This window comes from Chlamydotis macqueenii, chromosome 12 (genome assembly GCF_036417535.1).
Source record: "Chlamydotis macqueenii isolate bChlMac1 chromosome 12, bChlMac1.mat, whole genome shotgun sequence".
Classification (NCBI taxonomy): Eukaryota; Metazoa; Chordata; class Aves; order Otidiformes; family Otididae; genus Chlamydotis; species Chlamydotis macqueenii.
In genome coordinates, this window is record NC_141567.1 from 13,098,065 (window position 1) to 13,116,830 (window position 18,766).

The following is an 18,766-nucleotide window of genomic DNA, read 5'->3' on the forward strand; positions in this document are numbered from 1 at the left end:
AGAGCAGCATCCCCCTGGGGCAGGGGGAGAGTGGCTGCTGCAGCTTTGGGTAAACAGGGCTGGGAGAGCCAAGGAAGATGGAATGGCAGCAAAAGCTAAGGCCCTCTCTGGTCTGGCACTGGGCCCTTGGGGCCCCATGAAGAGCATCTGTGTGGCAGGTGAGGAGTGGAAATCTGCTCTGGGGATGTGGCCAGCAAGGCAGGGGTCCTTGCAGGCAGCCTTTGTTGTGGTTAATGGTGGTGCTGAAATCTTCCCTGTGGGAAGATGCCTGTGTGGAACAGATGGGTTAGGTGTCTCTCCTGGCTTGTAATGATGGTTTTGCAATGGATGCTGTGCTGGTGTGGTGGGGTTTGCAGTGAGGAGAGATGCTGTGGGTTGATCAGGGTGTGGCTACTGCACCTGAGGGGAAGGGTGTGTGGTCATGGGCCTCTGCCTTGTTCAGGTTGGAGTAGCTACTGCTTCCCTTCTGTATGGCTTTCTCAGTCAGGAAAAGTAGATGTAAATGGTTCACTGATCTTCTGTTGCTTGTGCTGGAGGTCCTCCAGCCCACGAGTGCAGCAGTGCTCTTAGGAAGGATGGAGTGGAATGTGGCTCTGCTGGGAGCTTGGTCAGCCTCATGTGGCTGCTGGGAGATGCGTTTGCTGTGTGAGGAAAGCTGTGATTCTCACCTGCTCAGTAAAACACACCCTGATCCTCTGTGTGCTAAACAGGTGAAGGTATTACAATAACATGTCTCTGGTAGAAAAGGATTAAATTTTTCATAGGATTATAACTGGGCTTGAAGCTAGGGTTGCCTTTGGAAAAGTAGTTTATTCTGGCTCTGGTACTGTCCTACAGAAATTAACTGACAGCAGTAGAAAACACTATCCTGTAAGGAAGAGATACTAATTCTGATTTAAGAAAGATACAAGACCTAAAACTAATTCACCAGTTTCTTCAAGAAAAATCAATGTTTCCTTTGATTCACTCTAAGCTTTCCCTGTTCTTGCTAATTTGTGCGCCACCGCAGACCTCCTCTTCAGGACCAGAGCTAGTGATTATTTGAATGAGCCTGCTAGGTCTGAGTTCCTGCAAGCTCTAGCAATTCCTGTCTAGCTTTGAATTTTTATTTCTAGGTTTAGTAAATCAATTTTCTATATTGCTTCCATCTTAACATATTGCAGAAATTTTTTGCTTTGAGGGAGCAATAAACTATATAAATGAGCTAAGACATAGGAAACAGCATCTGTCACAGCAGGGATCTAGCAATTCTTTACTGACAAGAGTTTTATGAAGCTCAGTGAATACTTGGAAGAAAAATTGCAGGATGCTTAACAAGATGTTGCTAATACACTAACTTCAGGGCAAAGAATGAATGCAGTCTGTGCTCTGCCTTCCTGACCTGTCCACTTGCAGACATGAATACTGCCATCTCTTCTCAGAACAGCAAAGGCCTACCACTGTGGCTTTTGTTCATCTTAATGCAGTTTTATTGACTGCACAACTGGATCAAATAGCTCTTTGAGGCCTCATTTAGGAGGGTGAGCTATATGGTAAAGGACACTATTTGCTCTGAAATAAGCAGAAATAGCTCACATAAGTAGACAAACCATTCTTCACAAAAACTAGACTAGAACCAAAGTGACTTCATTACGAACAGATACATCAGTATTTTTGTATTTATTAAATTAAAACCACACAAAATATAACTGCACACAAGAACACACATCTGATATTCCAATGCCGTATCTCACAAAGATAAATCTCTTGCTGTAACTCTTCCCTTTTATTGGCAGAAATCCAATTGCAAACCATTGTTTAATCATAAGGGCTTTAACTAATCAAAACAAGTTGAATTCCCCTTTCTAAGAATACATCATAACCACACACAGACACACATACAGAGTTCAGAGGCAAGTTCTGCAGCCCTGAAGTAGACAAAACTTACACAGCAAACTTGCCTGTTTGCAGAATAAGTAAATTTCTATTATTCTCATAGTTTGTCACTTACAAGCAAACTTATTTAATATCTTTAAATACTTAAAACAAATTTCACTTTAACAAGTATTTACAAAATCTTTACTACAGATCAACATCCTGCATAAAGGTGACCTCAAGGATATATTGTTGCTACCATGCTACAGTTTGCACAGAAGGGGTATAAAGGCCATTGCTAGTTTTGAAAGGCTTAAACCTTTGTTGATATAGCATAAGGATGTTAACCTATGGAAGGCAGAAGAGGTCATAATTTCAGTGCAATTACCCATTCATGACTTGTTTTAAGTACATCAAGACGATGAGTCCAAAAGACCTGGGGTTTGAATTATTGACCATTTAGTTCTTTAAGAACTGATTTCATGGGAAGTTTTCAGGCCATCACATCTGTCTTCTACTGGTGATACGAAGAAGTTGCATAGGGACCTTCCTCATTCTCCTCTCTAAAAAGAAAATGATTATAACCATCAGATCAGGAACATACCATGTCTCAACAGTAAAACTGTAATGCAAATGCAGATAACCAGTTTTCCTAACGGATTGAAATAGGTAAGAACTGGCATTGCCTAAGAGGAATACTACTTGCAGTATGCTACTCTTCATTATACATCTCTGCAGTTCTTGTTATGTTGTTTCAAGAACAGAATGCTTGACACTACCGTGCCAAATCAATAAGAAATACTGTAACCGATAAGTGGAGGCCATGCTGGAGTTCCAGTACTGTTGCTTTCCATTTTATTTTTTTTTTTTCAGACCAAGCTGAGTTGTACGTTTGTTTCAGCCTTTTGAATGGCAGGGAGTGCAGATGAACTAAATGAGGTAAGAACAGGAGCAATCCATCACAGCTGTAGTTGGATCTGTGTCTTGATGCTGCAAGGATATTCCTGGCGTAGACTCTGCGTACTTCCTGTGCATCAATCAACCCCGAGACTGATCACTTGGATTTTCTTAGCAGAAAATAGTTGCCCACAAATGCTATTGTTAATGCAATGACTGGATAAACCTGCTATTAGTAGTGCTGCTATTAAAAACCCTCAGGAATAATCAGTTTACCTACTGTGTACTTGACAATATTGCTTTAAAAACAGTGGTCCTGTAAACCCACTGCAGTGCAGTGACAGTACTAATTCAAGCATGCTAGGTACTCCAAAGATTATTGGTTTCTACTACTGTAGCTTCAAAATTATGTTCCCGAGAGCCTATTCTTAAAACTGCTGCCAACTTTAGTGTTTTAGATTTAACAGTTGCTACACTGAGCTTCAAAGGATTTCCAGTTATTTTTAATACTGTATGTGCCTCCATAAAAAGGTACAGTCCAATAACAGTATAAGGTAAAAACTATATTCAATAGTATTCCAAACCTCAATCATGCAGACTCTCCCTACTTCCAAATGTGATTATTTATCTAAAATTTAATCAGAGGAAAGAACCCTGTTGGTCTTCACTTCCCTTGTAAAATCCACACTTGGACTATGGGCTTTTACTCGGCAATTGTCAGCAGAGGGCAGAAGACTGGCACCTGGGTCACAGCCAGCTTTGAGGGGTTTCTGTACGTGGCAGGGATGTAAGAACCATGCAGCAGATCATTATGCCTGAACCTAAGCAAAGCAGTTACTGGCTGTAATGTGCAAAACAAATTTCTGACCAAGGCTCAGGCATGCTGTAGTCGGCAGCAAGGGTTGGCAAGAATGGCTTCTAACCTTCTGTCCCAGGCTGCAGTACTAGGCTATGTGGTGAGGTCTACAACACATTACTCCAAACCAAGGTAATGGCCAGGAAATATTACTAATGTAGATCTTCAGAACTGTACATAGCAAGTACAAGTCTGTTCTGATGGCTTAAAAACAAGCCAAGCTTTATAAGAAAATAAAATTACATAGCAGTAGCTCTGGCCCATGGCCCACAAGCAACAACATGGCAGTGTGTGTATGTTTAATGACCAAACAATTTTCTTCACTTTTAACATACTTAAAATAGCAAAGTGGTAAGTCACTGCAACATTCTCCTTCAGGCAATGCAAAAGGAACAGCACAGCATTACAAAGCTTCATAGTGCTGTCTCTTCCTGTTTGCTGTTGCTACTTTGCCCAGCAGGTTACAGGAGCTGAAAGACATCTACTGCAAGCTATTGTATGCATCAGGCCACAATAAAAAAAAGCCAACAACCACTTCTGTAAGAACAAGTGCACCTGATTGTGAACAAATAAACTAGAAGCCAATGTTTGGATCCTTGTAGAATCCATAATTAAACAAGTCAGTAATCCAAGTTCACGAGCTAATAGCTTTTTGGAAGTCTGAAAACAGGATTCTCCACAGGCAGCCTCCTTTATTGAGGTACCGGTTTTCTTAGCTGATAGGCAATGATGGTGAACTGGCCAATTAACTCAATTAGTTATCAATTTCAAATGCTTCAACTACTCTTTCCTAGGTTCAGGTAACTGAACAGGTGACAAAAAATGGTTCTGTTTTGTGTTGCACAGCAGTTAATTATATTGGCTTGTATAAGCAACAGTGATGGCTCTATTCAGTCACAAGGTTTTCAAAATGAGTGACTAAAAAGCAAATACAGAAAGATGTGACCTGTCCCAGAAGCACAGTATATGCCCTAGTGTTCTAGCCTACCACAGTACCACCCTAAAATCCAAGGTCTTTATAGCATCTGTAGTATTAGACCTCTGCTGTTCAGCTGTCTGATACAAAAAGCATCACTAAACTTAATTTCAGTTCTGGCATCCTGAAATGCACATAACAGCATTTAGGGCAAGATGAACTGTATTTTCTCAAACTATTACAATTTGCTTTTCTTCCCTGTGTAGATAAAACTAATGGTATTCTTCCCTAACAAGCAAATACATGAGTTGGTGACATATGCTGCAAACAGCTATATTAACACTCTTGCATTTCTTTTGCCCTATTATAAAAATATTGCTCAAAAAAATCCCCAGGTCTTACAGCCTTAAGCTGCTCACCTAGAGCTGCAGCTTGGGTAAATATGCCTGATTGGGCATATTTGATTAATGAAACTCAGTGAAACTCTCTAGCAGAAGTAGTACTACATGCAGATCTAGCCACATCCTTACAGAAACTCCAACACTGAAAGGCAGCCAGCACAATCTGAGTGGATCACATTCTATAATCTTCAATGTGTGTCTACTTGCATGGCTATTAGAGTTTAAAGCACCTATGTACTCCTCAATCTTCTACCTAACAGCAAGAGGCTTTAGCTGTGAAGAAGCTGACTTTAGAGATTAATGTACTTTATTCCTTTGAGAGCCCTTCAAGGGGTGACTTCAAGATTTATTATTAAACAATGTAATTTACCTTAAACTGTCTTTGTAGCCCAAGGCAATTTCTGACTATGAAACTGTCTGTACAGTTTGATCAGAATCAGTGCACCTATGTGCATGTATTCTTGGCAATTTCAAGGGAGACCAAAGTAAAGAGCAATTTAAGAGATGTTGTGATTCTCTCCATCTGTCAAAACAGGCTCATGGGTATGGTGAGAACTTATGACTCTTCCAAGTTTCAGAACAGACAATCTGCTTCTGCTTGCAGTTTTTTTAGTTCCAATATCCCTTTTGGTGGTAGATGTAACTCTAGGTGCTCCTTTCTTACACTCAAACTGCAATGTTGGAGCGTGCCACATTCTAAACAGGCCTTGACAAGGCAATCAGAATACAGAAAGCCGGAGTAGCTGGAAACAGCACTCTTAATTTCATAAATGGCTTTCACTCTAAGAATTGAAAACTTGCATATTTATGAGGCTGGTTTACCATTGTGATGGCTGTCCAATTTTCAAGGCCTCCTGGCCCAACCAAGGGACAAGAAAGGTGTAGGCAGGAGGGAGAACAGGTGCCTCCTGGGGAACTCCTGAAGCTGAGAAAGGAATGTTGCCATGTTCCAGTGTGGGCCTCAAAATACCATTGATGGTATGTAGCTGAAAAGTATCTCCAGGGCTTTTGGCAATTGTCTTTCTCTACTCCTGCTGTGTGCAAGGAGTAAACATTCTGCAAACTCTGCAAATGTTTACTTTGGTCCTTTGGCACTTCCTGTCAGACTGCAGAGGGGGGAATGCAGTTGCAGGAGATAAGGCAAGGATGGCTTTTGTGAGCCATGACTGAAAGCCAGAGGTGGTGGGGTGGAAGGTGACATTAAGAAAGGTTTATCAGACATATAGGAATCTTTGGGTAACACCCTGTTCAGCAGACAGCCTGCAGGTCTGTTCTTCATGTTTCCTGTAGCAGCATGCCAAATAAAAATCTGTGTTCTATGCATAATTAACAAAATTACCTGCTAAATCTGAATAGAAGGTGGAAAAGTAAGTCATCCTCTTGTATCCATTATTCCTTCAGAGAAAATCTGGTACTAGGCCCTCATGTTCCAGGTTATAACTTAAGCAATATGGGAAATGGATATTAGTAGTAGCAGTGTACTATTTGTGTGGTGTCACCCTCGCTGTATTGGCTCTGCTCACGGTGCAGCAAGGTCTAAGTGAATTTCCTTCTGCAAATTAGCATTTCATTTTCTTGAAGGGATGTTAAATAATTGCCTTCCTCTGGCAGGGACTGTGGTTTCCTGTCACCCAGCTTAACTGCTGGGTCAACACCCACTCTGTGTTAGATATGTCTAATGATCTGAGAATCAGCAGTGGCACATCTTGATAGAACACTCTACATTATTTCAAATATAGCAACACAAGTGAATTTGAATAGAAAAGGATCTGAGTTTCAACAGCTGTTTTTCCTCTTTCATGTAATCAATTCAAAAGAAAATAACTGACAAGTGTGTTAATGAGATCTGAAGGTGTTCCAGCCTTCCCTGAGACTGCAACACTAAACCGGTGTCCTCTTGGTGATGGAGAGTTGTGTGTGGAGTGCAATAGGTAATGAACTACCTTCTTAAGCTGCCTTATGTGATATTGCTCCAATACATTGCTCCCCCTCAAATTTTTTTCTACTAAAGTTCTTAAGTTGCTAAAACAATCCCTTCACTTCTTCAATGACAGGACTGTATGCTCAATAGATTTGGTCCTGAAACCAAACAGATTTGGTCCTCTTCTTAAAAAGAGAAGTATGTTGCTTGCACTCAAAACTGGAGTATGTGAAGTGACCCAGGATGATGGAAGAAGTTTTGCTTTAAACAAATTTGCAAAAGCAAAGTACATATGTGGAGGCATAACCTCTCTCCAGCTCTCTGTGGTAAAAGGAGTGATACCAGTGCCCTGCAGCCACCGCTTTTATTGTAATGAGAAATGCCCCCTCAGCATCACCCACTGAGGCAATTTCTGCAGAGAATAAACAGGCCAGCCAACCAGCCCAAGAGACTGCTTGTGAACAAGCTGAGGAAGCTTGTCCAAAGGACAGGAAAAACAAACACTACTGAAGTCCATTCTTGTCATAAGTCTTTCTGTAATCTCCATGTGATGCCTGTATATGTGAGGGGATAATCACTGTGGCAGGGAGCTCAAAAGGTATTGCTTTTTCTATTAGTACAGTGTGCTGGAGCTCCTGGCTGTTGAATAAATACCAAACACAAGATACAAGTCTGCATAGGTGGATCCACAAAGGGAGGGACTGCACAGGGAAAGAAGATAGGACAGCTTAACTGGAAGTGCAATGTAGAGAGTATTTACACAATTACAAGGCAATTTAGGACAGAAGTAAAATGCAATCACGCCTTGCTGTATGCAAGCAGCTTCCACATAGGCCTTGGCTTAGTACTCTACTGAAAAGTATGGATTTGCTTAAATAGTTGCCCACTTACACAGCAAGACATCTTGGAGAATTACTGGCCTTCTAGCTTTCATGGAATATTACTGCTATTCCATAAACAATGTACTGCGAGGCAGCCTTTTTAACTGCTGTATCAAGGCATCTGCTAACGGTGCGCTCTGACAATAGCATAGACTTGCTGTTGACAAATTAAAGCTACAGATGCTGTCTGAGACACCCTACAAAGAGGGTTCAGCTTAGACTAAAAAGCCTTCAGGATGAGATTAAGATGCTTAATACTAAAAGTGGCATTTACCTGACATTGTCATCTTTTAGTTTTCTGGCTGCTTGTTTGGATAACTTAATCTGCAAGTCCAATCTCTGTAGGAAATCTTTGGCAGACAGTTCTTCTGGTGCAGTGGGTGGATTGTCAGGCTCTTGAGGACTGGGAGAACTACTTTCTTCCTGAACTGTCATTAGTCCTTCATCACAAGAAGGGGAGCTGTCAACAGTTTCATTCTCAGGAGACTCCAGTGAATTAAGTCCATTGAACAGTAATGGTTTCTCTGATATAACAGGAATATTCAGGGTTTTCCTCAGAAATATACAGTCATTAGTGAACAGTTTATTTGCCCTCTTTATTTGTTCCATCTGAAAAAGATAAGAAAAATGTAAGTTACTAGGTTTTGGCAAAGTAGAAAGTATTAACTTTCTGAAGTAGTACAGTAACCTTCAGTTACAATAAATCTATACTTTCTTTGCAGCAGTCATGACTTCAGGAAATGATTTTCTTGCATTCAAAGTGATTTCAGAGTGTATGTTCTGTCTTAACCTTGTTAATTCAACACCTTAGCTTCTTCCTTTTACGTAGACTTGAGTCCAAAATATTGGTCTTTCTAAAGTCTTGTACTACCTAAAGATGCTTTTCTTGAACAGTCTTCCAATCTCTATACAGGTTCACATGAACAACTTTCCAAAGAATAAAAATTCTCTTGCCAAGTGCTGCTGATTTGGATTAATATTAGAGCAAGGCTGAGAACTGCTAGCAGCTGTTGTAGGTGAACTCTCTGGTAAAAAGCATGCATAATATAAACAAAGGATGATAAAGTTGCCTTGAGCATTCTAGGACATGTTAGTTATGAACAGCGAGCAGTATATGCCTCATGCCTAGTATCTTCTGCCCTAGCTGATGTAACAAATCCAGTCTTCAGACAAAGCCCTGATTTTCAGTGAGAAGTCAGACAGTGAAAAGAACAGGGACTCTTAAACACTTTGTAATGCAGCTGCATAGGCTAGTGGCTGCATTTGTCCAGTAATCTGAATCTACAGCATGATCAAGAGCGCCCCATGTATATAATAATGCATGGGAACAGCCACCACGTAACTGTTAAATACTTTTAATGCAACTTTCACCCAAAGTACTAATTACAATCTACTAATCAGTACAGATGACCTCACGATAGAAGCAAGAAGGCCCATCTTTCTCAGCATACTACTGCACAAAGCCCTGCTTGTTCTACACTTAACCTGAGAAACTATTATAAATTCCACTGCTTTACACATGAAGAAAAGTTCCCAGGAAATGTTTATGCTATCATCCTACTAAGAATGTTTAAATTCTTACTCATAAAAAATTTCCCTTCCAGTCAGTAACAGCTGAACTAGCTTCCTATTTCTCAATTGCAAGCTTTCAAAAAAGCACAAAAATCAGTATCCAAAATTATGGGGGTTTTTTGTTGTTTTTGTTTGTTTTTTTTAAGCTGTAGTTATAACCTGAACTCATTATTTCAGTAGGAAAAGTCCTAAGTGAAAGAAAAATGACCATTTTGGTCTCCTGGTGACTGCGAGAAGCAGAAATACCTAATCACTACAGTACTGCAATGATAGAATCATCGAATGGTTAGGGTTGGAAGGGACCTTCAAAGGCCATCTAGTCCAACCCCCCTGCAAGAAGCAGGGACATACCTGACTAGATCAGGTTGCTCAGAGCCTCATCCAGCCTGGCCTTGAATGTTTCCAGGGATGGGGCCTCCACCACCTCTATGGGCAACCTGTTTCAGTGTTCTACCACCCTCATTGGAAAAAAATGTTTATAAATGCACTCTAAATAAAACCTGTTTGAAAACAAGTATAAAGAGAACTGAAAATAGCTCTTGCCCGCATTAGAAGTGTTATTCATTTTTGTTTAACTAAATGGAGCTACACTGAGTAAGAATAAAGGCTGTAAGTCTTGTAATAATAGGAGTCTTACTGCTAGTGTAATTGCCCAGAAAAAGCTGTGCGCTCTAAGCACTAGCCACTTGCTACTTCAAAGTGTGAAGTATATTCAGTTGAGTACTTGGATGATGAAAAAATTGCTCTACCATCTTACGCTTGTCAGTCTTAAACTCTTTAAACTGTGCTCTGACACTACTTGGAGTCCTTCCCAATTGCAAAGGAAAAGACCATTGCTAACAGATAACTGGATTAACATGCCTGTGCATTTCTTACACTGAACATACTAGCAGGTGAAGCTGTCTAAAACCAAGGGAAAACAGTTGAGTTGTTAGTCTCTCATCTATGCAGATGTGAGACTGCGTGGCCACTTGCAGAACTGGAATAAACTCCTGCATGCAATGCAGACCTGTACTGTGTGGTAACAGTATCTGCCGCAGTGCCATTACAGACTGGTGTTATGTATAGATGCATTTGCTTGGGTCCTGGAAGCCTGGTTAAATTTTTCTCCACAAAAATAAGTAATTCTCTCTAGAAAGGCTTGGTGTCTGGGACAGTGGCAGTAGTGAAAATGGTACAGTAAAGCTCAGCAGTTATTTCTATCCATTAAATACACAAAAATGGTATTCTCTACTTAAAGACAACCCCAACCTGTTGCTGCAGATGGCTAGGCTGATGGAATGATTAGACTTAACAACCACTTTCAAAAGCTGAATAACTAATATCCAGTGTCAGACAGTAAGCTACTACTTCAAGTAAGAGAAGCTCATTACTCTTCCAGTTCCTGAAGCCTGGAAACTAGTTTTAGTTAGCCTTACACAGCATATGTGTGTCTCTAAGTTCTCTCCCAAGCTGGGTACCATCTGAAGGGCATAAAGGAAGCTTTACCTGGCTTCGTAATGAGACCTATAATGGCCAGCAGAAGCTAGTTTAAATGTCAGTTGTCAAAAAGTCTACAAGTTGTCTGTCTTGATGAGTATCCAAAAATGTTTAAAATGCTAGCTGGAGCCTTTCCCTAAAAATACAATACAAAAGCTGAGAATAGATCTCTACTACAGACAAGCTGGAAGGTGATACTTCAATAGCTGATAAATAATGCACTGTACTGCTGTTCTCTATCCTACTTCACTGTAACTCTACCTCTAGTTATATATTCCTGAAATACCTTTTAAATACCATCTTATGGCATTTGGAAGACTGTGCACCTCTGCACTGAGTAACAATGAATTGGGAAATAGCTGGTTCTAAAAAGAACATCCCTCACAGTCTTGAGGAGATCACTTGATCTGTGTAATATGTACTGCTCCTTCTACAACTCAGAATAACTCCATACATTCATAGGTGTATGCAGAGCAGGGTTTAACACTGGTTTTCTTACTGCTAGGAAAACTGAACTGATTTCTGTTAACTGCAGGCCTATCATAGTGAAAGCATGTCCTAAAGCCTTTGCTCTTAATATTTTAAATGAAGTTGTGTTACTGCATAAACTGGTACTGAACTAATCTGTCAAAACTGCCTCTACCAACAATGAAACCAACAGTCCTCTTCCTTCTCCCTTCAAAAGGGTTACCTTTGCATGATGGAAAACAGCACTCCAACTGAACCATAAATACAACAGTAAACACCAATTCCTGAGCGTTAAATTACCCAACAGCGTTCAAAGGAAGATCTAATGAACACTAGCCATACAAGATGAACAGGCAGTACATGAGGGAGAGGGGTGGAGGGCAGAGGAGGAGGCCAAACAAAGTACACTGATCTCTCTCCTTCTCAACGTTTTAATCCATTTTAAACAGTGTATGCTATGTCATGCCAAGGCAGGCACTGGACAGGATGTCTCTGGCTGCAGAGTAACTTCCAGTGAGGAAAACCATAAGGGGAAACTTCTAAAACCAGTAATACTGGAGGCAAAGGCAGCCAAAGATAAGTCTGATGTTCTTGTTACAGCAACTCTCTTCTAGCCAAGTAAACAGGATGCAGGAAGCAAATGTAAGACTCCTTAGAGGAAGTCAGTCCTTGTCATTGTGTGAACACACAAGATTCTTCATTTTGCTAAAAGCAAATATGTTTGTATACATTCCTACTCTGGGCTGAAAGCCATTAAAGCAGAAACACAATGGCTGATTTCAGCTAACTTGTCACTGCTCTTAGGGGTGTTTCATGTCACTTTAACCTTTCCCAATTTAAGTCTATAATGATGTAGCTCTGGTTTCTTAAGCAGAATACTACCAACATTAAATCAAATAACAAATGAGATGTTTTTAAAAAAAAAAAAACATTTATACTTTATATGTTTCATTAGCACAGCAAAAGCTTATTAAACTCATACTATGAAGCAAGTTTATGGTTCATAAGTTAAACCTATTTTTGGGCTGTACAGGTTTGATCCACAACTTAATTTCAGCTGAAAGGAAGTGGTAGTGTTTAGAAATGCCTTTTTTCTAGAAAACCACTATTTTAGTAATCTGTTTATATTTTTTTACTTATTGCAGTGAGCAAATTCACTTCTGAATGAAGAACAACATAGCTAAATCACTTAGGCCAGAGACTGTATGCACTCTGGAAAGTGCTGTGAAAAATAAAAATTCAAACAAATCCAATGAGCAGCTAGGTCACTGTGTTTTGCCCCTGTAGTGAGCTAAACTTTGTTTTAATGCGGACCAATGTAAATCCAAAATGCCGTTAGTCCTGTTGTCAACAAGACTTGGTAAAAAGTGTGTTCATATTTCTTTAAGGTAAGAGAAATAGACTTTTAACCCTTTTCACAACAAAGACTGAAAGCTGCTGAAAGGCTTTAGTAGATCTTTTGGAACCAGAGAAGGAAAGGAAACCCATTCCAGACAGAAGCTATTAATTTGGGACTGCATTGTACCTCTTCTAGAAAGAGCCCAACTGGAAGGTGCTCTTTGCAGCTGATGTGAAAGTGACATTGAGTGTGCACTAGTGCGATGCTGTTAGCCATGCTCACCAGCTTCTTGGCCCCAAGCATTTTTGCACACTGGGACTAGTGAAGCCGCATAAAGCGGTGTCAGATGGGCCCCAATTAAGCTGGAATAAAGGCAGGGCAGGTGAGCTCTGCTCTGTGGGGAATGGTAGTATGTTAGGGCCTGCTGGTAGACGCTATGGGACTTTGTATGTCTCAGGTTGGCATAAGCCTTTCAACATTCTCTGCAGAAGTAAACTTTCTTATCTATAGGAAGAGAGGAGAAAAGCAGTGACACTTTCAAATCAGTTGTAAATCACTTCTAGCCTGGTAGGTAGATTACAATGGAAGAATTTTTAGTCTCGAAACTACTGGAACAAATTCTTTCTTCCTGTCACAGCCTATACGTCACATCAAAATAATGCTTCTTTTCAATATAAGTTTAATTATATTGTTCTTTTGAATCTGGAGTGCAGTGGTGAACTGCCATGTGAGCACAGGCTTATGTGGTGGCAGTAAGTGCATCTCCCTTCACAGAGGCCACCGGCCAGACCTGCCAACTCGGCACCTGTCAGTTTGAAACCCCTGAGGGAGAAGGCCCTGCACCCTGTCCCAGGCGGTGCCATCGACTGTTTACCGTCAGAACCGGGCACTGACACCTCCAGGCAGCTCGTAAGAGTCAGATGTCAGCATTCTAAATGCTGAAACCAAAACCAGCATCGTACCCACGGTAAGAAACGAAACTTCTGCCTACTGTAGCTAGGAAATGCTTGATGGGACAACTTCCTTCTGTCATCTCTTGGCCGTCTTTCATTTCCAGTGCCTCTTCTCCTGGCTCCGTTATCTTCTGGGCCTAACAACCGCGGGCCGCTGCTACGGGAGCCAACTGCCGCCACCGGCCCTGCAGCCCCGGGGCTGAGCCCCTCCCCAGCTCGCCCCGCCGCCTTTCTGGCTCCCCGGGCGGGCTGGCCTTACCGTGACGCCGTACTTGAGGGCGATGCCCTGCAGCGTGTCCCCGGCGCTGAGCCGGTGCTCCACGTAGCGCTCGGCCAGCGGCGCCGCCACGCTCGCCGTGCTCCCGTACGAGCGGGCCTTGGTGCGGGCCAGCCGCTGCGACAGCTCGGCCTCCGACTCCGGCCCGCCCGGCGCCTCCTCCCGCAGCGACTCGGCCATTCTCCCGCCGCGCCTCAGCGACCGCGGCTCCGCGCCGCCGCCTCCCCGGGCATGGCGCACCGCCCCCGCCCCCCCAGGCGCCGCCCGCCCGCCCGCCGGCGACAACGGCAGAGGCTCCGGCAGGGCCCGCGGCAGGCCCGCCGCGCATGCGCCGTCGCCGGCAGCGGGAGAGGCCGCATGCGCGGGGGTGGCCCGCGTGCCCACGGGCGGCCTGGCGCGGCGGCTGCGCAGTGGTAGTTCGGCGCGCCGTGAGCTTTGGGGGTGGGGAGAGGGTTCTGGCAGGCCCGAGCGGGGTTTTGCCGCCTTTCGTTAATACGCAAACTGACAAAGAGTTCACATCTGAAGAGTTCACGTCTTCCTAGGAAAGGTTACCAGGCGAAACTGTTCTCTTTTTCCATGCGCCCTGCTTTGTGAGGTGGCCTCACAGCAGGCCGTGGGCCTCTGCCCTGTGCTTCCCCAAAGCCGCCCCCACCTCCGCAGTGTGCCTGCAGCCCCCAGGCCCTGACCGCAGGGTTGGGAGTACAGAGCAGGAGGAGACCGTGAACACCAGAGCGTCATCTGTCCATGGGGAGTTACTAGCCACTTGCTGAGAAATAAGGGACATGTGTCTTTGTGCTGGTTTCTAAAATACTTGTCGCTCCAGTAGAGACCTACGGTTCCTCTTTTACCAGTTACAAAGGAGTGAGCACTGGTGGCTGTTGAAACTTTGACCAGTTTGTCAGCTGATGTCTCAGTAATGCACAGTTTCTCACTGAGACTGAGAAGCAAAGAGTGTAAGAAGGAATGGCTTTGAGTGTAAGTGCACTAAAATAGAAGTGTAGTAATTATGTCAGATTTATTAGAACAGTAAGAAGTGAGAGAATTAATTTGAATGAAAAATATTCCTAATAACTTTTGTGTTAGACTATCAATGCAATTTTTAAATGAACGTAATAAGTGTTTTAAATGAGCACTTCTTGCCGAGAAACCTGTGTATAGACTTTCTTTGAAAGCTGAACTATTATTACTGAACTAGGGCTTTCTAACAAGAACGGTGTGGTACCTATAGATGGTGCACACGAGTGCACCCAGTACAGGCACAGTGCGTACTGAAATACCAAGAAGTGTCTGGGGAAGCCTGCTCTAAGTGACTGCTTGAGCAGGGGTATTGGACGAGATGCCCCCCAGAGGGTCATCTGCATGCTGGGATTCTGGGAAGTGGTGTATGTGTAACAAACACCTAGTATATAGGTGTGTGTATATAGATGTGTTTTCTTTTTTTTTTTTCCTAGGGAGTCCTAGAAAGAGACCTCTGACTTAAATTTAAGCAAAAAAAAAAAAAGACATGCATATGATAACCTCAGCATTCCTTAGCCTGGTATGTATTCACATAATTATTTGGAAAAATAAAATGCATCAAGTGACATACTATCTAGTTGCAATTTTTAGATTAATTATGTTGAGTGGGTGGATCATGGAATCTCTCTAAGGAATACAATACAAAAATCAAGGCAGATCTGACGAATGTTGCTAATCTGACTACAAATTTCCAGACATAAGTTAAGAAAATATAAAAACTACCCTGCAAGATGCACGAGTTACTGATGGGGAATGACACATCAGGGCCTCACCATCACATGAGAGAAGCCAATAGTCTACAATATATTTGAGAAGCTGGAGGCTCTCCTGGGGATGTCCAGTTGAGGTTACACCAGCTATAGAAAGAGAGCACCAAGTTGTGATATCTCTGTGCTTTCAACTCCTTGGGAAACAACTCGATCTGCTGGGCTGCATCAGCGTTTCAGCTGTGCCCTGCCTAGCAGAAGAGCTGAACTTCAGGTCAGCATTTATTAAAAGCATTTACTGCATGTGCAGTGTGGAGTTGTGGCTCAACTTCAGCCTCTTAAGGCTGATCAATGGAAGTTACAAACCTCTGGACACCTGCCTAGAGCTGGAATTACTCAGACCAGTTACTTCAGCTAAAGTGGCTTTTAGTGAAGGGGAGCTGCGGTTCAATAAAACGGAAACATTTAACATTACTGATACAGTGAGCTGAACATGCAATATCAATTAGTTTGAAAATTTATTTGACAGGTGAACTAATATTAGTCAGTGTTATTCCCTCTAATATTATCTTAAACTCTATTTATATGCAAAGTGTGTGTAATACACTTCAAATCAGCTGTTACAACTCAGAGAACAGCAGCAGCATCCCTTGCATTAGTATAAAGATACAACAGATATTTTCATGTTGAAAGCTTTATTTTAGTAATAAACCTTTTCAAGGATGTACAAGAGGAGGTTTTTTTTCTTCTAGAGTTGCTGGATTATCTTTTCTTTGCATCAGCAATTTGTGGACATCTTTATTTCTTACCCCAAAATCCATATTATACCAGAGGAACATCTGGATCTGGGATGTTGCCAAGATACTTGATCTGATTAACTGTCTGCCTGTTCTCTACATAAAGTGAATACCCTGTAAATTAAAAATTGAGTTAAAAATTCAAGCCAGAGCTTAAATTAGGTAACCCATTTTCTCACCTGTATTTTTAATATGCATTCAGAATGAGCTGCAGAAGAAATAAGTGTCTTGTTAATGAGACTTCATTTTTAAGGAAGAAAATTTTGCTAGCAGTGAGAAAGTTGTGTCCATACTACTGAAATATTTTCACAGAGCGGTCTATGATATTTTGAAAGGTAAGGGAAATACTAGGTTACCTAGGGTTTCTTGGTTTTAAGTTTAAGATGAGAAGCTCTGAGAGGTGGTTAGTTGCCAGACCCCTGTTTGACCTTGGTAGAAGTTGGAGCTTGCTTGCTTCACAATATCATACTAGTAGCACTTGAGTCGGACCTGTAGTGCAAATTGGCATTGTGCCTGCACTGCCTGCTTGTTGGATTGCCCTGTGTCTGACTCCAGACCAGGTCCTCTGGCAGGCTGCAGGAAGGAGTGGTTTGCACTGCTTATCTGCCCCTCAAGGTGCATGTGTTCAGTGTAGGGACGTCAAACTTGCCACATTAGAAAAAGTCCCTGCTATAGCTTTGGTGTTATCACTTACCCATAGCAATATTCCCCCTCCTGATCTCTGAATCTGCAGCTTATTGACATATGTGGCTATTTCCTGATGAGCAGGGGCTGTATGGTAATTATTTTAATTTGTTGGTTTACTGCCTGATCATTACATTCTCTGTTCAGCAAGGGAGTCTCTTGGCATTACTGACTCTGCATCCTTCCTCCCTGTTCTCTTCCGGTTTTTTTTCTTGTTTCCTCATTGCTGTTTCTGTGATTGCTTTCCCTATAGTAGCCTCTGTTTCCAAGGAGCTGTACTTGCCCAAGCCTCTTTCTTGTATTAAAATCAGTAATTCTTTAGGTAATGCTAGCATTGAAGGCACGTAGCTGGGGATTGGACTTGACACTCTCATCAGACTTACATGGGATAGAGAAGTTCCCTCCTCTGAGTCATTGTTCTAAGGCTGGCTGCAGGTGTCATTACATCTATTATTCATTTCACTTTTGGGAGGTTATTGCTGCAACTATAGCAGCTAGAAACATACTTGTAAAACTGAAAACTTTAATTTCCAAGATCTCAACTAAGCATTATGGAGTGCCTGTCTCACCTAAGGGTTCCTTAGAGCTGAGTCTGAAGAAGGGGAAACCCCTTTCTCTATTTTTTTTTTTCTCAGAGACATGTTCAGACCTAGTTAATACTAGTTTTGCATTCTTATATAAAACCCTTGTACAGGAATTTAATAAGGACAGAAAAGATGTATGGGAGCTAATATTACAATATTTACTCATGAAGCGATCATTAAAGGTAATTAATGAATGATTCAGTTTAGGAACTCTCACTGCCTTTTCTGTCTTTTTGAACTTGGTCTGAGGATAAGAGTTTTCTTTTCAGTGGAGATTCATAGCGAATTTTCTAAATAACCAACAATATTTAAGTCTATGCAGTCCATTGACTTCCAGTTAGTATTGGATACTTAGCTGCCATTTTATCATTGCAACTCTTCCACATTTAGATCAGTAAGTGCACACTGGTCTTGATTTTAAATGTTATATAAGTCAACAGACTATAGTCAGCAATCTTCTAAAATAGAGATCGGTATCAACTGAGTGTAGTTAAGGCAGCTCGTATGATTTAATGACGAAGTAAGTAGAGAAGAGAACGCCTTCTAGCTAGGTAATAATTATTTTAATGGTCAGATATTCATCACCTACTTTGTCAGTAAAGAAACTCAGGTCTACTTAGTAAAGGGTTAAATGAAACACTTCTGAACTTCGATATTTATGATGCAAGCTAGGGACGTTACGTTTTATAATCGTTGTGGTGATGTAGGACAGGGATGTTTAAGTTTCAGGAACAATTTTAAAACTATCCTTGTGGGCTCTATGTGTGGGCAGATTCACAGTAATTAGCATAGAACAGACAAAAAGAAGGCTGCCTCCTGGTAATGAGTGGTGTATCAATCTATGCTGTCCACCTCTGCTCATGTTGCAACCTCTGATTAACAAAAAAGATGTAATGTAGGACAAAGATCAGAGAGGAATCCTGCCTTTTAAGAATAATAGCCCTGGGTTCTGCAATTAATTGCAGCAAGGAGAGAGGGTCCTGCATTAATTTCAAAAGGAAAGTAGGTTTGAATGGATGCACATTACTTAAGCTGTGCGCATATTCCTCATCAAAATAAGCCCATTATGTAGCAGTAGCAGCTGTGAGCCATTATTAATATTTAACGCTCTTAGCAGGGGTTACTATGGGTTCCTGTAATGAGGTTACAAGACAGTGTTGCAA

General features: G+C 41.8%; 1 protein-coding gene across 1 annotated transcript; it reads right to left on the minus strand.

Moving 5' to 3' along the window:
• Window positions 1–1,640: 1,640 nt before the first annotated feature.
• Window positions 1,641–14,126, minus strand: LYSMD2 (LysM domain containing 2). The gene is made up of 3 exons (XM_086757629.1): window positions 13,797–14,126; window positions 8,001–8,335; window positions 1,641–2,417 (listed from the first exon to the last, which is right to left on the minus strand). The coding sequence occupies exons 1-3, from the start codon at window positions 13,992–13,994 to the stop codon at window positions 2,369–2,371; spliced, it is 582 nt and encodes a 193-aa protein (XP_086613755.1). The 5' UTR covers window positions 13,995–14,126; the 3' UTR covers window positions 1,641–2,368.
• Between the last annotated feature and the right edge of the window lie 4,640 nt (window positions 14,127–18,766).

What these genes read in the sequence shown, in the direction of transcription:
- LYSMD2 (XM_086757629.1), bottom strand. Translation starts at nt 13,994, where the DNA reads ATGGCCGAGTCGCTGCGGGAGGAGGCGCCGGGCGGGCCGGAGTCGGAG. An exon ending in CCCTCAAGTACGGCGTCACG is followed by an intron (nt 8,336 to 13,796) that starts GTAAGGCCAGCC and finishes TATCTTTTTCAG; the next exon opens with ATGGAACAAATAAAGAGGGC. An exon ending in CTAAAAGATGACAATGTCAG is followed by an intron (nt 2,418 to 8,000) that starts GTAAATGCCACT and finishes TTTTCTTTTTAG; the next exon opens with AGAGGAGAATGAGGAAGGTC.